At 43.6% G+C, this 21,589-nt stretch overlaps 1 protein-coding gene across 2 annotated transcripts in view; it reads left to right on the plus strand.

Annotated features, from left to right (window-relative positions):
- The first annotated feature begins 592 nt into the window (after positions 1-592).
- LNX1 (ligand of numb-protein X 1, E3 ubiquitin protein ligase) overlaps positions 593-21,589 on the plus strand; it is a 69,219-nt gene continuing 48,222 nt past the window's right edge. The window contains exon 1 of one of the 2 annotated variants that reach the window (XM_009868232.1): positions 593-1,011. In XM_009868232.1, the coding sequence (XP_009866534.1) occupies positions 626-1,011 (386 nt within the window). In that variant the 5' untranslated portion in view covers positions 593-625. Of the gene's footprint in view, positions 1,012-4,701; positions 4,794-21,589 lie in introns of those variants that run through there. The other variant, XM_009868234.1, reaches the window with a different exon arrangement.

Here is a 21,589-nt window from a genome sequence, read left to right on the forward strand (position 1 = left end):
GAGTCCCAGGTCCATTGCTGCTGCAGGACAAGGATGGTCCAGAGGACCTCAAGCTCTTAACTCCTCATGACCCAGACTGTCCTCCCTCTGGCTACACGTAGAGTGTCTGTACACTCATGTGTGTGTCTCGCCTGCTCTGCTGAGCAGGAGGCTTGGGCAGTAGCCATTCTTCTTACCTGTATTTCTGTACACAGTTGTGAAATGTTTTCTTACACATGATGCTGCTTTTCCAGCAGAAGTAACATGAACACAAAATCAGCTGACTGGAACTGCAATTATATGCTAATTTAAGGTTTTCAGCCATTAAATGCCCTATTTTGATAGCTTTCTTTACAATTAGAATAATTGTGTAAATTGAGCTGGAGTTAACTCTCTCTTTTTTTTCTGCCCCTTTCTTTGCTTCAGCCTCCCATCCCAAAGATGTACTCTTCGCCTAATACGTTCTACAGTACTTCATACCCAGATGCATACTGCAAGTTCTATAAGAGACAACAATCCAGAACATAATGCTTTAACTTTCTTCCCCGCAGATCTCATGGCACACAAGCCTTGCTGCTGCTCTCACAAATAGAAAGGAGGTCGAGTATTCCTGTCTGCCCTCTTTTGAATTGCATCAATTCTGATTATGAGCCAGAAAGAAGAAGAAATGGAGGATAGCTCCCCACCACTCTGTGTCACCTGCGGCCAAGTGCATTTACCGGAAGAAAACCACTTGTACAGCTACACAGAAGAAGTAGATGATGATCTGATATGCCACATTTGCCTGCAACCTTTGCTTCAGCCGTTAGACACGCTCTGTGGTCACACCTTCTGCACAGCCTGCCTTACAAACTTCCTCGTGGAGAAAGACTTCTGCCCCATGGACCGCAAGCTTGTGATTCTCCAGACATGCAGAAAGTCCAGCATACTAGTGAATAACCTCCTGGACAAGCTAATGGTTAGCTGCCCTTTCACAGAACACTGCTCAGAGGTCGTGCAACGTGGTCACCTCGAACAGCATTTCCAGACCCAGTAAGTTGTTGTTGGTACACCTTTTTTTTCATTCATTTTCTTAAGGAGAGGAAAAAGTATCTTTAAAATAGACAGTTAATGTAAAGATATATTTGTTAACTTCTCTCCCAATGAACACCTACAGCCTTGTTAAGTTAAAGCTGAATTTAGTCCATATGTATGACAGTATCTCATTCTTTTTTTTAGAATCAAATGCACTCAGGGTACTTCGTGCTATCGTTAGCAGTTCCGGGTGGATACCTTGTGGTTAGCTGCATTAATGGAAGTGTGTATTTAGCCATGCAAAGAGATCTGAGTTTGGGGAAGCTGTGCTAGCATAAATATTTTAGTAACACATTAAGGGTTTTATAATTGCCCTTTCTTCAATCCTTTTTTGAATCACAAATGGCCTATATAAGAAGTAGAGCAGAAAATATTCCGGGTTGGTATTGGTCTTTGGAGCCGAGCGCTCTTTTCTTCCAGGTGAGCACTTACCCACCGCACTTACCCACCCGGCGCTGTGGGGCTCACAGAGCAGTGTAGTGTGGAAGAACTCCTTGGCTGGACTCCCCACTCCAGCCTTACCTAACCTAGTGGCCAAGACACCCTCTCTCCTGCCTCCAGGAGAGACCTCTCCAGGGAGCAGTTTGGTTCCTCTGCAAGGAGACAACTGACTATGAGTGATCCTCTGGTTTGTAGGGTAAAAGCACGTGCTGCTGCTTTTGTCTTGCGTCTTATGCCTTTTGAAAGGAAGGCAGAAGAGTAAAGAGAGACATTCAGGGCTGTAATTTCTGACAGCAGACGAATGTTTTGGTATAGTCCAGGCAACAGAGGGGTCTAAGAGATGCTTTTTTTGTGACCTTTATCTGTTGTCCAGTGAGAATGACTTCCCCTGTGTTTTGTGAGTTGTGTTCCCTGGTGTGTGCTTCTGCCTGTGTGTTGTGGGGGAAGCCCTGGGCAGCCAGTGCAGGATTCCAGATTGCTACTGGGGGCACATTCCTGTAAAGACATGGTAATGCTGAGGGTCAGAGCATCCCTGGTGAGCTGGAGCACGGAGATGTGTTCACCTGGCTGTAGGCTTCAGGATCTTGAAGCCCATAACTGGAAATGGCTCTGCAGCCAATCATTCAGATTTGAACTGGAGACTTCATTTCCTGAAGCACCTGGATTCTCGTGAGTAATTTGTTCACCGAGATACCCACTGAAGTTATGGTGGTTAACCAAAACACGTGACCATTTTGCATTGTTAAAACTGAAAATAAGAACCCCCACAATACATTAGAAAAGGATTTCTTGACTTCTTACAAAGGTCAAAGGCCTACTTTTCGCAGGAATAGTGGATTGATGTTTGTGGATTTGGGTGTCCTCGGCCCACCCAGTTCTGGACCTGGATTTCTCTATTGAGGTTGCTGCCGTCTCATGGTGTGAGGTGCAGTGGCAGAAGCCCCCAGCCCAGCCCAGCAGTGCTCTGCAAGGTTAGCTTTCTGCTGTTAAAGGGAAAAATTAAGAAAGTTACTTATTTTCTGCCTTTAGTCAGTACTTCTCTGACAGGCTTCAAATACTAATTTCAGTATTAATGCAGGTAAAGGGACTGACAATCTGCTGTGAGCTGCTGTCCTTAAGATTATGCTTCTCTCCAGGTTCCAACCTCAAAATCCCTGACTCCTAGTACAAATACACTTTCCCTTTGCTATATATAGTGAATTTAATGTATTTTAGATCCTTCTTTTTGTTTTCATTTTTTTTGAGGTAGTTCTGTGGCCTTAAAACTAGCAGGAAAAAAAACAACCCACACAATAAATAAGAAAACCGGAATATTTTTTTTCACACAGAAGCCACACAACTAGCACAATTTATAATTTGTAGTGTCAAGTCTCCTACACGGACACATGTAAGTCACTTCGTTGTCTTGGTTTCTCCTCCTTAAGGTAAAGGAGGAGAATGGTAATGATACCCTTCACACACATATCTTGCAGAATTGCAGTGGTGTAAATCATGATTCGGTCCTATAAAAGTCTGGTGAATTTTATTCTAGTGCTGCTTATTGAATGCCCCTGGCCTGTTTTTTTCCATCAGCATATTCTTCTCCAGAAGCATATCCTATGCTTCTGGTTCACTTGGCCTAAGCCTAACCAGGGATAGGACGAATTCACTTATTAACATGTTCCTAGAGCCTCTTTCTCCCTCCTCCCTTGTGTTTGGCTCCCCCCACTAGGTCCTAGATTTGCGAACCAGGGAGCAGGAGATGGGAGAGACAAAGCAGGGGTCTCCCCTCCCATAAAACACTAAAGCCTCTAAGGTACTGCAGTACGAGGCAGTGCTACGTGTAGGCTGGGTGGCTTCTTGCTTTCTGAGTGACTCTTAAAGGGAGACCTCTGCAATGCTGTGCTTGCAGATACTGTACAGTGGCTTTATTTATTTATTTTTTTTAAGCACAGCATTGATTAATTATCACCAAAGGTATCTTATGCCTCTGCCTAATTTAGTTCTCAGAAATGCAGAAATCTCTCTCACTGTCCCACCTCTAAGTCATGGCAGGGCGGGAGAGGAGAAGGACATTGTGCTCTGGCATGGAGAGGCACAAGTTGAGCGGACTGAGCTGATGCTGTTCTCTTTAATTCTGGTGAATCTACGAAGAGAAGAGAAAGTGTGTGACTTTGTTAATAAATAAATAAAAACCAAAAATCATAAACAATCCATTGTCTGCAGCAAGAACGACTCAAAGCCCATCTGAAATCCTGACTGAACGTGATCTGTGTTCACAGTGAATAAATTCAAGTAGACTCTGTTAGAAACACCAGGGCAGTCAGAAGCCCTTGCTTTTCTTGCATGATTCAGGTTCAGACCAATCCTCGTTCTTAGAGAAAACATAAAAATTTGCCCTGATCAGACACAAGGTCCCTGATGGGACAAGGCGAGCTTGCTTTTTTATGATTTGTAATTGATGAGACAATTTTTTTAAAAAAAACTCTGGTTACCATGGAGTAGTCCATTGAGAGCATCCTTATTTAAAATGTTTGCTTTTGCTTACTTAAAAAAAATATACAGAAAAAAAACAACAAAAACCCACAAAACCCCAAGAAGAGACGTGTCCTTGGATCACTACATGATTTATGTTTGCACAAAAACATCTGACTGGATTTGGGGAATTCAGACTGAGAAGCAAACAGCCAGCAGTTGGCTGTGATCTTTTGTGGCGTTTTACTTTAAAAAGGTGTGGCCTTCTGATATCGCCTGCTTCAAAACTCCACAGGGGGCATTTTTTTCTCCCCCCCTTGTCAGACAGCTACACCCTTCTGTTATGCATTTTAGCTCGTAACCCATCTGCTTGTGGGCAGTGATGTAAACGTACCAGCTGCCTCTGAAGAACCACTCTGATTCCTGCAGGAGGCAGGTCTCTTCCCCGAGCATCACTCTCCTCTGCAGCATAAGTCACTGTCTCGCCAACCACGCTGTGCTGTCCCTAAACCCTCACATCTACCCATCCGAGAGTCAGATCGAGTAATCCTCTTACAGGTCAATGATTTTTGCAGTGTAGCTTCGTTTAAGGGATTTAAACTCGATTCATAATGTGCTACCATTGCGTTGAAATGGGAAGGCTCGCTTAGAAGGGGCTTGGCTGGCACAAAAGCTTCACGTTGTGTGTCCCACCAGCACAGAGAGACGGTGGGAAGGAGGAAACCTAGCAGCAGTGCCAGCCCTGCACTGAAAATGAAGGCTCTCCTGTTACTGGTCCTACCTTGGCTAAGTCCTGCAAACTACATAGACAATGTGGGCAACCTGCACTTCTTGTACTCCGAGCTGTGAGTACGCACAGTCGCGCCGGCGTCGTGCTCTCTGTCTGTCTGTCTTACCCGAGTGGCGTGAAGGGGCTCGCCAGGAGTGTTTTTGGGGGTCTGTCTGGCTGCCTGTCTGTCTGTCTGTGCGTGTGTGTACATGTGAGGAAAATCCCACAACGTCTTCCCAACAGCTTCAAACCGTGTTGTGAACTAGCTGCTTCCCATCCGGAGGGCTAATAATAGCCGTACGTCCCCATTGCTTTCTGCTTTGGAAGCAGCTGAGACATACTGAGCGACGCTGCTTGTTTCCTTATCAACTTGCTTTCCTGTGCCGATGTTTTCTATGGTTGTTAGATTTGGGTTATTATTTTCCATTTCTGAATTTATGGGGTTTTTTTCTTTACTTTCCATAAATAGCTTTGCAGGGGAGCTGGGCATAGAGGAAGGCATCAGGATGGATACCCCCAGTAGAGTGCTCTCTGTGCGTACATGCATAATGTTCTATGTGTAAAGCTGCCTGCCTGTAGCAAAATGCTGAGAAGCCTTTCACCAGAAATAATTCTCTTGAGAGAGGAAAGAAATTTCCCATGTTTCTGTTTTCGCCCACAGCAGAATTTTATTTTCTCTGTAACGCAAATTTAAATGTAGCAATCCGTTCATATATCTCCATGCTTTTTGAAAAACAAACCCACCTCAAACAACCCCATAGCTGATCTTTCCAACCCATAAAACAAGTATTCCATGGTGTGATCTGTAAATTATAGTAGTTTAATTTGTGCTTCAGTGTTATTGTACTAGTTAATAAGGCTTTTATGACTAGAAGTAGATATTTGTTCCAGTATGTTTTAATTAATTATGTTTTGGTTGTATTTTAACAAATTGTAAACTCTTAAGATCTTCCTTCAGATAGTGAATGAAATGGCTAATTCTGCTCAAAAATGAAAAATGACTGTATTGTGCCTACAGTGGGAATGTTGTGATTAGTACCAATGAGACTAATTTCCAGATGATTTTGTCTCTACTGTCAGACGAAAATAGCAGTGTTTTGCAGAAACACAAAGTCCCTTTTTGAAATTCTGTGTGATATGCATGGCAACTATTAATAATTTAGTCACGCTGCATACAACAGCTCAGGATTTCTGTATGCCATAGGTGTTTTTAGACACTTAACAAATCTGGTATTGAAGGTAGCAGCTATGTCCTCATTTGAATTTACTGACATTTTGTTTAAGAACATTAATTTAAAACAAAACAAAGAACAGTTAAGCCAAGCAGGCTACAGGAGCAATCAAGCTCAAAACAGAGCAGATGAACACTTATAATGGGAACAATGGCATCTGGGACATCCAGTTTCCAGGAAAACAAACTGATGAGATTAATCGGAGCACAAGCGCAGACACAGCCTGCTTGCTTTTCTTGGGGAATTCAGGTTCACTGATTCTCCCAGGATAAAGGGCTATGATATACAGTAGCAATTTGGCTCTTATTTATTTAGCCTTCTAACCCACAGAGATGTTAGTCTTGCTAGATGTCGACAGTTGTTCTTTAAGGAGTGGGTGTGGACCGGGTCTTGGACGTGCATCTTCGGTTGTCAGCAATGGGGGGTGCACGTCCCTGTCCCCCTGCCAGCGCCCAGCCCTGGATGCTCCCTGGCACAAGGAGCTGGTGCTCAGGACCTCCTCACTGCTCCATCTCTGTCTGGGGCAGCGGGAAGCAGTATTTGCTGGGGCTGACATAATCCAAAAAGGGCCCTGGGCAGTTTGAGCTTGCTTCAGGAATTTCTCCTCCTCCTCCATCTGTATTTGGTGCCTCTGGCTGCTGCACAAGGCACTGATACACTAATCTGTGGGATGGAATCAAGGCCCTTTGTAATAGCAGCAGTTGAAAGAAAAAGAGAAATACTGTCTTCAGTTCTGTTTAATCAGTTTACACAAATGTTATGACCTACAGGTTGCTACTTCAGTTGCTCGGGTGCTTGCATGCAGGATGTTTTTTATGCAAAGTTTTCTGAGTGGGACAGCAGGGACACTGGTGTCCAGGACAGCCTGCCACCTGGGGACACAGACTTACTGCCCCAGCACTTTTGTGCTCCAGATTCCACAGAGACAGCTTCATAAATCCTTCCCCCCAGGAAACTGAAAAGCCCCTGCCATGTGTAGTGTATCTGAAAGTTTGTCCCATTGCTTGAAACTAGACCATAGTAAGCAGATTTTTTTTTTCCATTATCACACTATCTTTGATTGCTGGCCAGAACAAATATTGGCCTCAGTCAGGACTCACTATTTTGTTGGCTGCCAGCCCCCAGAGATACCAGCCAAGGAGGAGCAGGGAGCCAGTGAGTGGCAAGGGAAGAGCTGGAGGACCATGGGGGATGTGGTTACCATCAATGGTGATGGTACAAGAGGTAGAATAAGGGTGCTGAGATTCGCATTGCGTTCCTGCTTATTCAGCCCATCTCTTACTTTCTACCACATTCAAACAAAGGTTAGGGTATTTGTGTTGCATTGGCAGGGTTTGCTTTAGTTCAAGGGGGTTTTTTTTTTGGGTAAGTGTGGAGCAGGAGGCTTGGGGAATAGGGATTACAGTATAGCCCAAAGCCTATCTGGAGATGCAGGCTCTGGAATCCGTCTAAGAAATAAAGAGGAGATTTTAGGAGAGTCAAAGAGGAGAAATGAAGTTGGGGAAAGGCTGTGTCAGACCTTTGCAATTCAACTGAGTGCCACATGAGTAGGAAAGAAAGGTGTGTGTATGTTGTAGTGGCACTTCATGGAACAGATGTTGGGTGCTGCTATTTTTAGTTTTCTGCTAGGAATCTGGTAATTACAGGTATTCTCAGCAATCAAATATATATCTTCTGACGTTGTTGTCTGCACTAAAACCACTTCCCTTGCTGCTGCCTGTTGTCTGATAATTACAGGTATTCTCAGCAATCAAACCTATGTCTTCCGATGCTGTTGTCTGCACTAAAACCACTTCCCTGGCTGTTGCCTGTTGTCTCTCCCTTGCCTCCAGCAACAACTTCAGCATAGATGCCCTTGTACTTGCTCTCAGCTAAACTTAAAGAGCAGCCCAGTAATCTGGGGTGTTCCCTCCTGAGGGGAAGCCCATGGAATCACCTAGTAGAAGGACAAGAGGAATTTGTGAGGTCTCCTTTGGGGAAGGTCCAAGAGGGGATGGGATGTAGCCACATCCTCTCAGCAACATAAGGGTCTACAAGGGTCTGGAAGAGGCTGCAGGCCAGGGATCAGGCCTCCTCCTTTATATCCCTGTAAAGCTGCTTCAAAAGGCATCTGCTCCCTTTCTTTCTTACCTGAAATATCTTCAGAAAGGAAATACATGCCCAAGAGTCCTTTTAAGTCAGGGTATGATATTTCCCTCTGTTAAAAACAAGGTGTGTGGATGGAGAGGCAGCCCATGGCCACTATAGGAGGCAAGACCTGGTGGCACTGCTCGCACCGAGGGACATCAGCCCCCATCGCAATCCTCCTCACTTTAAAACAGGACCTCTGCGCAGTGGGGTACCAGTTCTCGACAAAAGGATTTTCTGCACTTTGAGCTCAATGAACCACTTAGCAATAAAATTATGAGGGGAAGGAGGTTGCGAGACCAGATAGTGAATAACCTCACCTTATTCCTCTGAGAACCTCAATCACCTGGAACATGTGGGGTTGTTTTCCAAACTAATCCGCCTTCAGCAGGTGGCTGTGCTGACCGACCGAGAGCCCAGGAGGGTGCCTGGCATCGCGTGTGCTCAGCACAGGTTGAGCACCAGGGAGCCTGTGACAGCCGTGCTTGCTGGCACTGCTTCCCTCCAAGGATTAAACAGCTCCTGGCCCTAGTCACTGCTGGTAATCCACCACCTAGATCCACCCCAGTAATTTGAATCCAGCCATTTAAAAAAAATAAAATCTATTGTTTGGGTGAACTGCACAGCCTACTCCTGTATGCAAAAAAATTTTTTTTTTCTTACCCCTCTTGCGTTTTACATGAAACAGTCAAATGGATCTCACCAAATTAGTTGGATCAAGTTTCCCCATGTAACTTTTTATCTGATAACTACTCTCTTAAATTTCAAAATGGCTCTTTCGGTTGAAATAGCCAGTAAAATTTAGTTTCTCTGTTCATTCAATTTAAAAAGAAGAGACATAAGTGCCACTTGCCTTCCAGTGTCTGTGAGCATGTCTTTTTTTATGGTAAAAACTACTTAATTCAAGCTCCCCTCCCAGCACTGAACTTATCTGTGCAGCCAAATTCTTTAATTTCTGTTCAACTCAGTGGGGAAGCCCGTGTCCAGCTTCAAGTCTGTCGTTCTGAAATTAGCTGCACAAAGGCTGGGGAGCACAGGGTATGCATTATTTGTGACAAAACTGATAAGCTCAGACCACCTTTTGGTCTCCTGTGTTAGTCCACTGCAAAAGCCACGTGTTGGTCTCCTTACTCTGTGCAAAGCTGCATGTGTGGAAATCTGTGTTGGAGTTAAACTGTGGGGTTAATTAAAGCTGAATGTGTTGGAAAGCAAGGCTTGAATGGAAAGATTTTTGAATAAAAATATATGTGAAATGGTTGGAATATCTGCATTAAATAGCCAAGACAGAACACCCTCAGGCAAAGTGCAAAGGGCCTTTTCCAGTGTACTAGAATTGGATGACTCTCAGGGAAAGCAGAACTGAGGCAAATTAAAGCAAAAAGGCACGGAAGCATCAAGGGCTGCCCGTCAGCTTCACCCCTGTGCTACAGCTTCACAGAGGGGCCAGGATGGAAGCATGGCAATCTCTGACAACTTGTGTGGAATCAAGCAACACAGTCTTCTCAGTTCCTCACTATTCCCATCGCAAATATCTTATCTGGGAAAGCTTCTAATCTGGCTATTATCTTATACTGAGTCTGAACAGATAGTGTGGTGCAGGGAAACAGTAGACAGTCCGTGTTCTCAGGCTCCTTCTGTTTCTCCAAAGAGCTGGTTTTCCTTCAGACTTCTGAGATCTTTCCCAAAATCTCAAGCAACAGCCAGTGTCCCTTCCCCAGACTGTTCCCTCACTGCTTTGTGACCAACCCCATTCCACCAGCCCTCTCACTTGTTCTTCCACTCCTGTCCTCTGCTTTGTACCACTTCTGGTCCTTGACTTTGTTTATTCTCTCCCTTCCTCTTGCCTTGACCTTGCCTCTGTCATTCTTCTCCCTTTGTATTTCCAGCCTTTAGAACTGCGTGGTAAAGCTTGACATTTTAGTACAAATGTGGCCTGAAAGCCCTCAAGGAGAAGCCCATACAGATGAACTGCAAGTACTATTCTTAAAAGTACAGGAGGAGTTTTAGTCTAAATTCATGGTGTTGAGATGCCCAAACTGAATTTTCTAGATACACTAGGTGTTGTATTCAGGGGTGTTTGACACAGACTATGCTGATAGCATAGAAGGTGCAGGATTTCTATTGACCATGACTATTCTGGATCCGTTCATTCTTTGACCAATGACCAAATGTACTCTACTAAATATGCAATATTTTCCCTTTAGGAGTGTGGTGGGGTCTGGGTTTCTCCCCTAGCTTCTGCCAACATTTCCCAGAGGCTGTACCTTCTCCTGCCTGCACATCCTGTCTGGTTTCACAACCCAGGCTGCACTTTTGTAGTATGAATAGATACTGCTGGTTAGCATCTTTTTCCCTGGTGCTGTGATTCTAGGTGCAGGAATAAATTTGTTAGGAATGGCTCCAGAAACCAAAACTCCTTTGAGAGCTTTAAGAATTTATTGATTCTGCTTGGGTATTATGTGTGTAATGATGGTTGGCATTTCAGTTATACTTTAACATCCTGCTTCATTCCTTCTGTGCATGCATGAAAGTCACTTTTACTCTATTCAGAACTCACTACACACACTTAAGATCAGAATTAAACCTTTTACTCTGATGGAATATTTTTTTTATGGCTGGAGCCTTCTCACACCTTTGGAAAAGGCTGATATTGTACAGTGATAATCTCAACAAATACATTTTGTTGCCAAATGCAAAACTTGAGCCAGCCAAAAGAAGTGAAACCCTGCCAAGTTGGAAAGGCAATGCAACAACTATGGTTGGCAGAAAGGCTTCTTTTCATGAATGAGTTATGTCTTAGTTATGTCTGAGTTTTGTGCTTACATGCCTTGCCCATGTAACAGGAGCAAGGAGGCGGCAAGCCTTATCCCACTCGGAGGCTGCTTCACAATGGGCAATCCACTTCAGGATGGGGACCAAAGAGGGCAAAGCACCAGGGGACTGGCAGGGTAGGAGGAAGGAGTGAGGTTGTGGGAGTTGTAGGAGGTCGGTGGTTGCACACAAACAACAGACTTTCATTTCTTGTCTGACATTAAGCCACACAGGCCATACGCTGCAAGTTTGGCCGACCTCCGCATCTCTCTAACAATTAACCTAGTTTAGCAGTGGCACTGGCAGCATGACAAAGATATTTTTCCTTGAGCTATTTCTCTGGCAGATCTGGCAGAACTGGGCTGTCCTGCAATGCAAGAATAAACACTGCTCTTGCAGAGCTCTTATGCCTGTCATAGTTTAAATCCTGTTCTGAATACTGGTTCTGAGACCAGCTGCAATGCAGCTCGTTTCACTGTAGGGAAGTAGGTCTGAAGATCTTCTTCATTTGTTTTTTTAAACACTCTTGACCTTTTAGGGAAATCTGCCTTCAAGGTCCCAGGGCTACAGAGCAGCCAGCTGCATTTCATTACCTTCTCCATGAGCAGAGCTATGGTTCAGGAACTAGAACTGATTTTCTGTATCTTGGCATGTGACTGCATGTCCAAACTCCCCCACTCGCACTCCAAGTCATGTAGTGACTGGGTGCATGAAGATGCCAGCAGCACAGGACACAAAAGCAGAGGTGGTGTAGTAACGTCACTGGCAATGTTGGATGGGTAGCATAGCCTGTGCGACAGCACAGATGTGGCTGCTTGGGGCTTCAAAAGGAGGATCTGGCCTCATCTCTCTGTGTTGAACTGCTATCTCCGTGGAGGTATCTGTTAGTCAATGACACATCACATGTCATGACTAAATCCCCACTGACACTGAAGGATTCATGGCTTGAAGCTGAACTTTATTTTGGGATTAGGAATGTGAACTTTTTCTCTTTAAAGAAAAGAAATCTTAGAAAGCTGAATTCATCCCTAGGCCTTAGCATAGTTGCAGCTGATGAAGACTGAATTTAGCCAGTGAATCCTTGGGCTATCTGTGGAATATGATTTATCCATTCATGTGGTTTATTAATTGGCAACAGATTCTGAATATAGATTGAAGCAGGTTCAGGAGCAACTTAATGAAACAGCTGGAGATTGCAACAGATGCTGTACAACTTTTACACAAAAAAACCCCCAACCCTGAAACGTCCATCTACATATTGTATAATATATCCTCCCAATATGAAGGAAAAGAAACTGACTGTAACAGTGGGCAAGTGAAACCATATTTCTAGGACGTTTCTGTCTCCTTTCTGTTGAATTTCTGTTGGCAGCATTATCAAACTTTATTGATAAAGTCTTAATTTTCTTATCAGTGTAGACAGATAATCAGATTGTAACGATCACACATAGCATCTGTATCTGCTCTGGCATTCATTCTCTCTTCTTTTTATCCAGACACTGAACTGAGTATAGTGGATACCTGGGTGAGGAGGAAATAGTCACTATTGACTCCTCTGTCTTCGTGGAGTTGTCTTGCTCCATGACAGTGCTGTGACACATGAAGTCAGGTTAAGACAAGATATTTGCAATTGCTGGAGCCATGCCCATTTGCTCTTCTACTGACTTACCACGTATTATTTGCCTAAATGATGTAAAATAAATTAATAAAGTGTCTTTAGTGGTATAAATTTCAGTTAGGAAATTCAATTATCAGTGTATTACTTTGGGATTTCTTTTTCCCTCCTTGACTCTCTTGAAGTTACTTTAGCAGAAGCAAGTGTTTTAGGTCAACAAGTCACTTCATGTGCATATATTGGAAAGCTTACATCTCTCTCTACATTATGCATTGCAGTCCCATCATTCACCAGACAGCATGTAATATATTCTTAATGTATTATTTCAATAATTTAGTAATCTCGTAAATAGACGATGAGGGGAATCTGATGTGCTCTAAGGACTCTATTTCCCTCTCTTCTCTGCAGAACTTAGTGAACTGATAAGATTAGTAGACTGATGGCCTTGTGATGGTTGGTGTTTTGTTAAGAACAGACAGTACTATTTTGGAAAGCATAATTCAGATATTTTCTTCTGTCCTCCCATATGTGATAAATATCACTGTTATATTTAACATTTGGTTAGCATTGGTGGTGTCCCATTATATTTAACCTTCCTTCCCATATAAAATGAATAGTGGAATGGTTTCATAGGAGCATCTGCAGTGGTCCTTTCACTTGTGGATTTTATAACTGAACAGTATGAAAGGCCAGAAAATGTACTCATGGAGCAGGCTTTTACGAAGAGGAGGTGGGCATGGTTAACCACATCTGTCCTGTGATCCACAGGAGACTGCCGGAAGCAGAGTATGCGCTGTGCTGTTGCTACTATATGAGGATGTGTAGGCTGATATGGAAGTGCAAGGCTGTTTCACTTGATATGTATGAGCATCTCCTGCCAAGAGGCTAAATTAGTCAGAAGTAAGTGTTCTATATGAAGAGCACATGCTGCAACACAACCCTTTGCCAAACAGGTTTTGCAGTGGGAGCGGGAATCCCAGGAGGTGGTTGTGACTTGCCCTTGTCAGCTCCCAAAGGAGCCTCACCACCAGTTCTGGCTCAAACATCAGGCACATCTCTCCTTTGAACGTTACTACCTTGTTTGTAATTACAGCAGGAAGATGGCACTGCTGGAGAAAGGATGAACACATTTCTTTCTTGGCCTTACATGTATGGTCAAGGGCCATACATGTACCTTCCTTGGTTCCGTATCTATAAGTTTTCTCAGTGTCCATTTTTAAATTGCATTTGAATTTTGCATATCCTGATGATTTTTAGTGGATTGAGTGTGCCTCGTTTCTAGCAAACATGCTGCTTCCAGTTTCTTCCCTCAGAGGAGATTAAATTCCAGTATATTCTGGCTTTATCCTTCCAACGCATGAGTGTAATGAAGTTGGACAGTAATGGTTGCTGCATTTCACTTTTTTTCTGCTCTTTCCCCAGTGGTCTAAGCATCTGTAGGTTTGAAGGCACTTACTGCTATGGTCTTTGAGTTCAAAATAAATCAGAAGAGAATAGACCAAAACAGGATAGAGCATTTAATAAGATATATAGTGTATGTATAAACTTGCACTTAATATGTTGAGCTGACAAAGGAAATAAATGCAAAGTCCTACAGATCTGCCTTCTTTGTAATCTAGGCTTGAATAATAGTAATATGACCCAAGTGAAGAAAAGAAATTTATAAAGACAAACTGAAACCAAGTAACCCTCTTCTAGAGCTGATAGACTATAATCCATACCAGATATTTCCAAACCACTTTTGGTCCTGTTCCAGCTACCTCACAACACAATATGTCTGTCTTTGTTTTTTCTTCCCTTCCCTTTCTTCTTCAGCAGATGCTTGGTTACGTCCCTTGTATTTTTGTTAACTCCATATTGCAGAGAGGTTAACAGCCTCTTTCTTAGAGACAAAATGCATTTCATAGATTTGTGACAGTCTTCTTGCTTCTTGTTAAGGTCTATTAATTGTTGTTCAGTTCATCCTGTGCTTCATGTCTCCGCTGTTTTTCAAACTCCCAGCAAATAGAGGTTGACAAGCAAAGCAAAAAAATACCATAGTGATTTTGTGCCCTGTGGTGCTTTACAACACCAAGAAAACTCACAGCTGACAGCTTGAAGGTTTTTTGTCTGTGATGAGAGAGCTTGATTTGCTTGAGTGTTGGGTAAAAATGACAGTTTGCTCATAAATAGGTGCTTATCTTTTTGCAGTGTTACATAAACTCCCTTGATGATACCTGCCAAGCATGAACTGGCTGTTTCTGCCCTATATATGTTTTGAGAGAAGATGTGGATATGAAACTCTATAAATAGGAATCTTTCTGTTGATTCCCTTGACGTGGCTCATAATGCTGGTTCAGTCTCTGTCATCACCAGTGCCAGGCTGTGTTTTGGTTTCTTTAGCTATTTTCCGCCTGGCTGCTCCTAGCTACCCTAAATCTTTGTCTTTCCCTTGCTTCCTCTCAATTCCTGTTTTCCTTACACCTCTGCTCTTGCCTCTACCACACATCTGCCCCACTTGGTACAGCAGTACGAAGGGATCAGTGTTATCAGGGATACCTGGCCTTGACAGCAGCATGTTTCTTCTGTCTGGTGAAAGAGAATCGCAACTTGTTTAAAAATATAAGGCACTCTCAGACACAGACTCCATTGTAACCACTGCAGCAGATGCATAGAGTCAAGATCAAATAAGGACAGAGAACACTAGTCCTGGATTTAACTGCAGTAGGTGAAGGAACATCACCTACTGTGATTTGCTAATCTGTAATTTCAAAGTCACTTGAAGCTGGTAAATTCAATGAGTCCATGGAGAGACATTTCTACTGGGACTGCACAAGCCCTGTCCTCCCTGCTATGGTGGTAGTGAAATCCTGTCTGCTCCCTTCTCTTGCTCCTAACTGGTCTCTGAAATAGTGAAATAGTTTGTGAAAGGGCTATTCCCTTGAGTGTCTTGTCTTGTTCAAGGAAAGTAAGGAGGAAAGGGAAAGGGAGAAACTGTCTGACTTGATCTGTCAAGGACCCTTTGGTTAATGTCGATGGTGCTGAGCACACCAAGCCATGTGTCTTCCATCGTCTTGCACTATTGCAGCACTGCAAAACTCTGAGCTGGTTATGCTTCTTGTTATACATTTATGGATTAATGTGTGAGTAAATTGTGAATTTAATCTGTAGAGCTTCACTTCACTAAAATGTGCAGAGTTGAAAGGCTAAAAACAAAGCAAGCTTTATGGATTGACCAGGTTTAGTGAGACTCTCATAGTAGTAACTTTACTTCAGCAGTCTTGGTGAACTCTAAACATCTGTCTGTTAGACTAAATGCAGGTTAAGCCAGCCCATGAAATAGCTCAGTTGTAGAACCAATATCTAGTGAGAATTTTGTCAACTGATCCTCTGCCTAGTTGAAATCTTGGACTGAAAACTTTATAAGTTGTAAACTGTCCTACAAAATCCACTACAAACAGAGAAAATAAAATAAGCTGAGAAAATAAGGCTTGTAAGTTCTCCCCCTATATTGTTCAATTCCTCATACGTAGTTGATTTGTTTGGTTCAAGGACCTTGTCTCTAGCTTCTCTATCTGCTATTCCAGTACTCAGAGGAAGCTATGGAAGAAGGACTGAAAAGAGTAGTATCATCATGCTTGATTTTTTCCTCACTTGGATTAGTTCTGTACCTGTATAATTTCATTTACTTCAGCAACTTAGTCTCTTGAATTTCATTGAAATTAATTAGGAGGAAAATGAAGCCCTGTGTGCATGGGCATACTTCTGTATTTTACACCTATATAGCAGAGAGATAGAAGAGTAGGGATGGAAAAAAAAAATTACGGGAAAGGAGCATCTAAACACACCAATTCACACCATGCGGTTTTTAGCAGAAACAACAATTTTAAAAAACAGAACATCCCCTGAGGGCATGTGGATGAATGACTTGAAGCAACACAAATAAAATGTCATAGACTCCAGCTTCTGCAATCTCTGTGACAACCTCCTCCTGGATCCTAAACACATCCCTGTGTGGGAGCTTTCTGAAACCTCAGACTGCACTTTTCCTGTCCCTTGTGACAATGGTAGCTGCATGACAACAGATATTACGAAACTGTGGCTTTTCTCCTGCTTGTTTGTTTTTGTTTTGGCTTGGTTTTTTTTGTTGAAACTTAGCCCCCTGCATTAATAGATACAAACTCCATGACTTTAATACTGACCAGAAAGTCCCTTAGAAGCAGGATGTTTTCAGGAGAGTGGCAGGACTGGTGTTGAAACAGCAACCCATCGCTGAATAGTCAGATCTGCAGCTAAAGGGTGAGGGTGCAGAAGGGTCCCGGTTTGTCTCTGGCACTGAAGCTAGTCTTTGAAAGCGTCATCCACATTGCCACACAAGGTTTCAAGGGGTTTAGGAATGAATGGACTTGCTGCCTATTTCGTAATCTACTGAAGAAGCTGAATGGTGTAGCTACAGAAGAGAGATAAGTCCTGGTCCCCTCTCACCACACCTCTGTTTGACCACGGTGATGGGGGTGAATTAGGAACCATTGTGGTGTCTGCATTTCCCCTCAGTGTCCTGGCCACAAGAAAGTGGAGGGTTCAGTTTGGTGGTTTTTGCTGTTCACTGCAGGGGAATTCAGGGCTTATGGTTTGGGTCTTCTTCATTCAAAAAGCTTCTGTGAGATTTTTTTTCCCCATCTCCTAGCAGTGCTCAGGAGTGGGGTAGATCTGGCACCATATGAAACTCCGCTTTCCCTCTGTCCTCATCCTCGTTCTCATGGAAGCCCTGGGCACCACAAGAAGGACAGGAGGCAGCCCCTGTCTCTCCGAGGGCTGCCATGGCTCGCTGTGTGGGCATACATCGGCAGGATTTCAAAACAACTTTGAGATCTTGTTTTGCCTCTGAAGGGACGTGGCTTCCTGCAGAGCCCAGGGACAGAGTTTTGCTGTTTTCTGTGGGTGCTGCTGGGATGACTGGCCCCACACAGACCCTCCCTGTGGCAGGCAGCTGGCAAAGGAGGTGGACGAAGGGAGAGAGGTGGAGCCATGGGTATGGCCTGAAATCCTCCTGCTGACCCTCACTGGATGTGGCAGTGACCAGGCAGGAGAGAGCTGCAGCAGCTGCTCTGGGACACGCTTGCGCTCTCCTTCATCAGAGAGAAACAGGGAAACTGGATCCTAAATGATTTTATAATTCACATGTCTATTTTTCAAGCTGTGTTTGCTATTGTAAAGTCAGTCAAACCTGGCCTTTCTGAACAATGTTTTCAAGAAACGATTATGACTGTGTGAAGCATTATTCTGGAATCACCTATTGTGCTGTCTGTCAATGACAGCTCCCTCGGCACATTTTTTTTTCCTTTCTGACATTTCCAGAAAGAACAGCTGTGCTGCCTATGGTCCCCTGTGCCAGCAAAGCAGTTGCTGATGTTATCGTCCCCTCCCTTCTGACTGTTTTGCAAAGAGTGCTTCTTCCAGGACTTCTGAGCTCTGCAGAGCTCAGAGGGCCATGATCAACGGTACAGGGTCCAGTTGGAGGTCTGTAGCCAGTGATGTTCCTCAAGGATCAGTACTGGATCTTTTCTTGTTCAACATTTTCATCAATGACCTGCATGAGGGGACAGAGTACCCTCAGCAAGTTCCCTGATGATACAAAACTGGGAGGAGGGGCTGACACACCGGAGGGCTCTGCTGCCATCCAGTGTGATCTAGACAGACTGGAGGGCTGGGCAGAGAGGCACCTAACAAGGTTCATCAGGAGAAAATGTCAGGTCCTGCATCTGGAGAGGAAAAACTACATGCATCAATATAGGTTACAGGCAGACCTGCTGGAAAGCAGCCCTAAGAAGAAGGATCTTGGGGTCATGATAGACAATAAGTTAATAAGCCAGCAATGTGCCCTTGCAGCCAAAAAGGCCTATAGTATCCTGGGATGCATTAAGAAGAGTGTGGCCCGTAGGTCAAGGGAGGTCATCTTCCCCTTCTATTCTACCTTGGTGCGGCCACATCTGGAATACCATGTCCAGTTCTGGACTCCCCCAATTCAAGAGGGACGGGGATCTACTGGAGAGAGTCCAGCGGAGGGCAACAAAGATGATTAGGGGATTGGAGTATCTCTCTTACGGAAGGTTGAGAGGAATGGTTGAGAGGTCTCCTCTCAGCAGAAAGCTGAGAGGAGACCTTATCAATGTCTATAAATATCCAAAGGGTGGGTGCAAGGAGGGTGGAACCAGACTCGTTTCAGTAGTGTCCAGTGACAGAACAAGGGCCAACAGGCACAAGCTGGAACGCAGGAAGTTCCATCTAAACATAAGGAAAAACTTCTTTACTGTGAGGATGACGGAGCACTGGAACAGGCTGCCCAGAGAGGTTGTGGGGTCTCCTTCTTCGGAGACTTTCAAAACCCTCTGGATGCAATCTTGTGCAATGTACTCTAGGCAACACTGCTTTAGTGGGGGGAGGTTGGACTAGATGATCTCTAGAGGTCCCTTCCACCTCTGACAGTCCTGTTATTCTGTGAAATAGTCACGCTGAAGAGAAATGGTCCTCACCCCTGCAAGCCAAGAGTGAACTTTCAGGTCCAGGGCTGAGCACAGAAATTTGGATGACCTGTAATTCTGCATCTTTAGCAGCGCTTGGATGCAGCATCGAAAATTTTTTACTGAGAGCTCCCACAGTTTCCACTTGGTGTCCAGAAGAAAAGACAGGGAAGAAATGTCAGAAATTTTCCCAGAAAGGTGGTTTGAGCACACAGGGAAGTCAATCTGTAACAAATCTGTGTGCGAAGTGACAATACTGTTCTTACTCTAGGGTAGCTTCTCTGGTGAATGCTCTTATTCTGGAATGGAGATGTCTCCAGGGAAGCTATTCTCAGATGTGTGTTTCTACACATACAATATACATGGTGTGACTAAAGTATCATTCCACAACCACTACAATAATCATGTACTTCCCTGTTGCAGACAACTGCTTAGTAAGCAGCACCCTCTCTGGAGGCTGATGTGGTTAGCCTTTGCAGAACAATTTGTGCTCAGCTTTGGAAGGTGTCCTAATGCCATTGTCTAAGTACTCAGCAAATTCTCCTACGTGATGTTTTAGCATCTCCAATTAGCTTTTAAAGAAATAGGAAAAAAATTTGCCATGAAGCTGTTCTGTATGCGGTTACTAAATTGTTAGGTAATTCTTTCCCTTTCTTCCTCCTCCTCCTTTTCCCTCCATATTGCATTCTTATAAACACACAGCGCTGAGTGTCTGGCTTTGCCCTTCAGGAAGCAAACTTGTTTCAGGGCCGTTAAGGTTCTTCCTCAGAAGGTACAATGAGCTGAAGGTAGGTAAACCACCAACCATTTGTCCAAGGCATTTCAAAAAAGAAATACTAAAACAGAGACCCGTGTCTCAATTGCTAATAGAAATATTTAAATGCTATGCCAGTTTTATTTAGTCTGTTTACTCAATTGTTTTTTCATCCTCAATATCCCCGTAAGGCTGGGATGGATATTTTGGAACCAGAGAAGATTTTCTCATTACAGCTGTAAGATTATTCTGTGTTATGAAGCAGTTTGGCTCAATAAGCCATCTGCATTGACAGGCTATATTACTTACATGAAGCGAGTAGGTTTTGGTTTATATATGTCTGAATCTGAGTTGCCAACATGTCTAAAGCCCCTAGCATGCTACTGTTCACTGGACATTTGTGCATATGTCCAGCTGGAGATCCTGTCTGTTGGTGACAACTTGGGTCACCTTGAGCCAATGTGTAGGTAGAGTCTTTACTGTGAAAATTAGCAGGTGATGAGGCATGGCATAGGCATGCTGCTGGAGGTTAGATTGCCATCTCCCTTTTGAAGGACCAGGGTCATCTCAGTTTGAAGAAGACAGATGTAATTATCCCCCTTTCAGAGCCGATAATGAACTGACATCATTTCCTATGCCACCTTGGTTTTTCCTTCAGGGGGTCCATTGTCACTGCTAACGAGACCCAAATCTACTCGAATTGTGACGTTAACAGAATCACAGCATGGGCTGGAACAGCCTCAGGCACAGAGGCTGGCTGAGTCACCCAGATGCCACAACCTGTCACAGAGAATTCGTGGTTTGGATTCATTTCAAGGCAGCCTCTTGCACAGCAGCACCGACCCATTTTGGGGGAGCAGCAAAGTCAAGCAAGATGTGCCCTCTCCTAGGACAGCAAGGGCATTACCCAGGGAAATATAATTGCAGTTCATCCTCAAGGTTCAGTTCTCCAGACCTGCTGCCCAGGTTTGCCCACGGTGTTCTAGATGCTCAGCTGCATGCATGCTGTTTATGTTTTAATTTCAAAAGTAAAAACAGTTATTAGGGTTTGAATATTGGAATTCTTAACGCAGTAGTGGTGTAAAAGAGGAATGAAAGAGCAGCTTCCTAAAGAACATTTTGGGATTTTTTTCTGTTTCCTGTATTTTAGTAGAATGAGTTGGTGTGTTTCATAACGGAATGGTATGAGATGACAGCCTCTTACCCTGAAGGGTTTTTTTAACAAATTGAATAATTAAAGGGAAAAAAAATAAGTGAAACCACTTTCTTTTTTATTTATACTATGCAAAAATATAATGAAATATGAAAGAGTAGAATTGCCTGAGCAAACACAAATAAGCCTATAGCATCTGCAGGCTAAAGTATGTGAAAAAGCAGAAGCCTGAGCAACTGTGTCTTAAAGAAAGATATGATGCAACAGTTGTTTTCTTCTTCTTCTTCACCTGCTTTTTTTTTTACAGTGAGAACAATCATTTGCTAGAATGACGTCCCCAGGGATGTGGTAAAGTTCCCATCACTGGAGGTTTTTAGGATGTAATTAGAGAGGGTGCTAGATAATCTCATTTATGTTTCATTTCCCATGAAAGGCTGGACCACATGATCTTTCAGGGTCCCTTCCAAGCTAGGCTCTTGCATGTTTCTACGATACTTGCCTTTGTCAGGAAAATCTGGTCTGTGTTGCTTGTAATATGGTACCCACTTCTGAAGGCATATTTTGTAATTAAGTGGTTTCAGGGTTGGATTCGTGCTTCCACCCTAGTTTATGTATTTTATCCCTTGGTTCATCAGTTATATCCCGGTGGTCAAAGAAAACAAGACGCAATTTTACAGAGA

The sequence above is a fragment of the Apaloderma vittatum genome, unplaced genomic scaffold (genome assembly GCF_000703405.1).
Source record: "Apaloderma vittatum isolate BGI_N311 unplaced genomic scaffold, ASM70340v1 scaffold2804, whole genome shotgun sequence".
NCBI classification, from domain to species: Eukaryota; Metazoa; Chordata; class Aves; order Trogoniformes; family Trogonidae; genus Apaloderma; species Apaloderma vittatum.